Source organism: Pinus tabuliformis, chromosome 8 (assembly GCF_031772625.1).
Source record: "Pinus tabuliformis cultivar Carrire ecotype Pingquan chromosome 8, CPIR1, whole genome shotgun sequence".
Lineage (NCBI taxonomy): Eukaryota > Viridiplantae > Streptophyta > Pinopsida > Pinales > Pinaceae > Pinus > Pinus tabuliformis.
Genome location: NC_142294.1, coordinates 1,012,319,434 through 1,012,323,623, shown reverse-complemented (window position 1 = coordinate 1,012,323,623; position 4,190 = coordinate 1,012,319,434). Strand labels below are relative to the sequence as shown.

The 4,190-nt window shown below is 48.9% G+C and overlaps 1 protein-coding gene across 1 annotated transcript; it reads left to right on the top strand.

Moving 5' to 3' along the window:
* Positions 1–327: 327 nt before the first annotated feature.
* LOC149238828 (uncharacterized) lies at positions 328–819 on the top strand. The gene has a single exon (XM_089369671.1). The coding sequence runs from the start codon at positions 328–330 to the stop codon at positions 817–819; it is 492 nt and encodes a 163-aa protein (XP_089225797.1).
* The last annotated feature ends 3,371 nt before the right edge of the window (positions 820–4,190 follow it).

Below are 4,190 nucleotides of genomic sequence, written 5' to 3'. Positions count from 1 at the left end.
CCACACCTCCTGATTCTTTGACTCTTGAAGAAATTCCATCGCCGCTGACTGATCCACAAATCGCTCGAGAAGAGCCGAGGGTTCCACCACATCAGAAGACTAATTCATCAAATCGCCCCCCCGATCAATGGGCCAAAACCCTTAGGGTGCTTTGGAACGCCGGTCTTTAATTTAAATCCCTACAATCCCATCCCGGCTGGAACATCAAACCCTCTCTCTGATCACCCGTCTGCTCCTCGCTCAAAGAAGCAGAAATCGAAGTGTGTTAGGGCTACCAGGAAAGACATCACTGTCTCTTTCGGTAACTCTTCAAGCTTTGAGGAAACTATGGCTCTAGCTTGCACAGTTTTGGTGGGTCACGTGCGAGGGCGTACATTCACGGCGGATCGGCTGTTACGCTGGGTTAAAGAGATCTGGGGAACCCTGCTTCCACAGCTGCCGGAGGTTGAGGTTCTCCCACGTGGGTGGTTCTCCCTCCACTTTGCTAATGAAGGGCACACGAATGCAGTTCTTGAACGATATTGGCACATCGAGACGGCTCCTGTACTGTTAAAAAGATGGACCCCATTGTTTGATCCTGAGAGAGAGCAAATTGCTGCAGGGCCACTGTGGGTAAGACTGACGGGGCTTCCCCGTCAATACTGGAACGAAGAGGCCTTCATCAAGATTGGAAATTCTCTGGGGACTTATCTGGATCACGACCGATCCTGTGTTGACACCCGCAAGAAAACAGTGGCTCGCATTTTGGTACATCTTGATACTAGGGAAGGATTAGAGGAGGATATCACTCTGCAATGGGGGAGGCACAGGCGTATTTAGATCTTGGACTATGAAGGAGTCCCATTCTGGTGCAACCGGTGTCACCAAGTGGGGCACCTATATAAAGATTTCCCATTAATCAAGCGCCCGGACAGTCCTCCAAAGATCACTCCCATTGCACCCAGAAGGACTGCGCCATATATTCCACCGCCGGTGCAAGGAGTCTCGGCACCCCAAGGAGCTCAACATAGTCCAGCGATAATCAACAAGGACTCATCCTCTCCCCCTATGACGCGGGCAAGGGCAGCCGCTGCAGCAGCTCAATATTCGGGTACAAATCTCTCTCCCCCCTCTATCTCTCCTACTCTTTCATCTGAATTTTTAATTTCCAATTCATACACAATGGCTCAATGCACGATTCCGCCGCCCCCTCTGATTACTTCCACTGTTCCACCCTCCCTCACTCACGCACTTTCTCCACCCTCATCTCCTCCATCTGAGTCTCCTATTAGATCAAAGCCCCCTCACCAATATTCCCTCCATCCCCGAACCTCACACTCTGCATCATCTGATGCCCAGTATGGGCTGGGCATTGTTCCTTTAGACCCGGGACCCTCTTCCACCAGGGGTCGGAAATCAAATCTAAACAAAGCTATCCGGCATGCTGGGGCGGAAGTCGCTTCCAGACGTCAATCTACAATTGTTGGGGCCCTTAGAGCAACAAACCCCCTGCAGCGGGGTCCCCCATGAAGTGCCTCTCCTTCAACTGCAGGGGTTTGGCTAGTTCCCCTAAAAAACAAGCACTTAAGCGACTTTTTGAGGTCGAAATGCCGGATATCATTATTCTACAAGAAACCCTAGGTCCTGCAGAGGTCATAACTCACTCCCTGAGTGCTATATCGCCTAGATGGCACTTCATCGGGCTGGATGCCATGGGCAGATCAGGCGGACTAGCCATGGGCTACAACCCAAAATCCATTAGAATGGACTCATCCTGGGGAGGTCAGGGCTTTATGGGAGCGGACATCTTCTCAATGGACCTGGGCCTGTCTTTGCGCATCTTCAATATCTACGGGCCATGCCAGCAGAGAGAAGGTTTTTGGAGAAACCTACTCAGCAGGAGTCTGATGTCTCCGGAGCGTATAATCCTGGGGGGTGACCTAAACTTCTCATTGGGGTTTCGGGAGTCATGGGGCTCCTCTGCACAAGCAGATTCCATAACAGATTTTATGAGAAGATTGCTAGAACAACATGATCTAATCGACATCCCTATGCAGAACCCTCTCCCAACATGGAGAAATCGAAGGATTGGGACTGCAGCTCTGGCTCGAAGGCTAGATCGTTTCCTGATGAAAGGAACACTGGTACACCAACTTCATCATTATAAGCAGTGGGTAGGAGCTGGGGGTATTTCGGACCACTCTCCAATTCTAATGGAGATCTTGGGCCCCCATCCAAAACCAAAAGCTCCATTCAAGTTCAATCACCTCTGGCTCCAGGATCCTAGCTTCTCCAAAATTGTCTCGGAATATTGGCAAGCCCACCCTATCAGCAGAGAATCTTCGATGGCAAGGGGCTTTGTCAAAAATCTAACAGAACTCAAACACATTGTGATAGAGTGGGCTAAGACGAAAAAGGCAAAGGATGATGAGCAGCTCATCTCGGTGGAAGCTGACATTAAAGCCCTATTGGATGAGAACAACTTGGGCTTCATCTCTGAGGAGAACAAGACCCGCCTAGTAGAATTGGAGAAGCAGAAGCAAAACATCCTCAAGCTCAGGGAGGAATCGATCAGGCTGAGGAGCAGGGCACTCTGGCTAAAAGCTGGGGATGAGAACACAAGATTCTTCCATAACTTTGCAAAAGGGAGGAGAGTGGAAAATACCATCTGGAATCTCCCCATCCCGGATGGGGGTCTGGCGGACTCTTTCAACAAGCTCTCCCACCTTGGCACATCGCACTTCAAAGGAATATTCAAGAACCCTGAGGGTACAAACCTAGCCGAAATCATCAATGTGGCCTCACATTTTCCTAGGTTTGTAAACAATGAAGATACTGATGCCCTCACTGATCCGGTTACCATGGAAGAACTCGAAAACACCATAAAGTGGTTTCAAAAGGAAAAGAGTCCAGGCCCAGATGGATGGACCATTGAGTTCTATCTGGCTTTCTTTGACATCATTGGTGAAGACATTCTGAAGGTCGTGGAGGAGAGTAGAACCTCGAGACAACTCTACCATGCCATAAATTCCACTTTCATTGCACTCATCCCTAAGTCAGACTCCCCTTCATCCTTTGCCGACTTTCGACCCATTTCACTATGCAATGTCCTCTATAAAATTATCTCCAAAATCATTGCCAACCGGATCAGGCCCATCTTGTCAAAGCATATTGCTCCACAGCAGTTTGCTTTCTTGGAAAACAGACAGATTCATGAAGCCATAGGTTCTGCACAGGAAGCCATACACTCCATATGGACCAAGCATCTCAAATGCATTCTCCTCAAAATCGACCTCTCCAAGGCTTTTGATCGAGTCAGCTGGCTCTATATCAAGATGATTCTTATACATCTGGGGTTCCCTCATCAGCTTATCACTTGGATTATGGCTTGCATCACTTCCCCCACCTATAGCATTCTGATTAACGGAGCTGCATCTCACTTCTTCCACTCGGAGAGAGGCCTCCGACAGGGTTGCCCTCTATCCCCTCTGCTTTTCCTTCTGGTTATGGAAGCTCTCAGCCGCCTCATCATCTCTGCTAAAAGGGAAGGAACCATCAGGGGACTCAAAATTACAGAGGAGTGCTATCTTACTCATCTACTGTTTGTAGATGATGTCCTTATACTCCTAGATGGCAGTGTCCAGGACACATCAACATTCAACAGAATCTTAAAGCTGTTTGCACATGCCACCGGGATGGAGGTAAACAGGGAAAAGTCCACCATCACATTGGTGGGCACCACTATTAATGAATCCTTCTCGGCTAGACAAGTTTTCCCTTATTCCACTCAGCCCTTGGATCGGGGTCTTAAATATCTTGGCTACTCGCTAAAACCCACTAACCAAAAAATAGCAGATTGGGTTTGGTTGGTCTCCAAAGTGGAAAAGAGAATATCATGCTGGTGCTACAGATATCTCTCCAGAGCAGGAAGACTAACACTGATCAAATCAGTCTTGGAAGCAACACCGGTCTTTTGGATGGCACTCGCTTGGATCCCCCGGAATATCCTTGCAAAGATCCAGAGACTCTGCAATAGATATCTGTGGGCAGGCAATGAAGAGAAACGCACTTTCGCATGGATTGGTTGGAGCAAGATAGCACTGCCCAAGAAATGGGGTGGCTGGGGCTTGAAGGATCTAGCATCATTTGCTAGTGCTCTGGCAGCCAAAATGGGCTGGGCTCTGCTGACTACACATAGCCTATGGACAGAC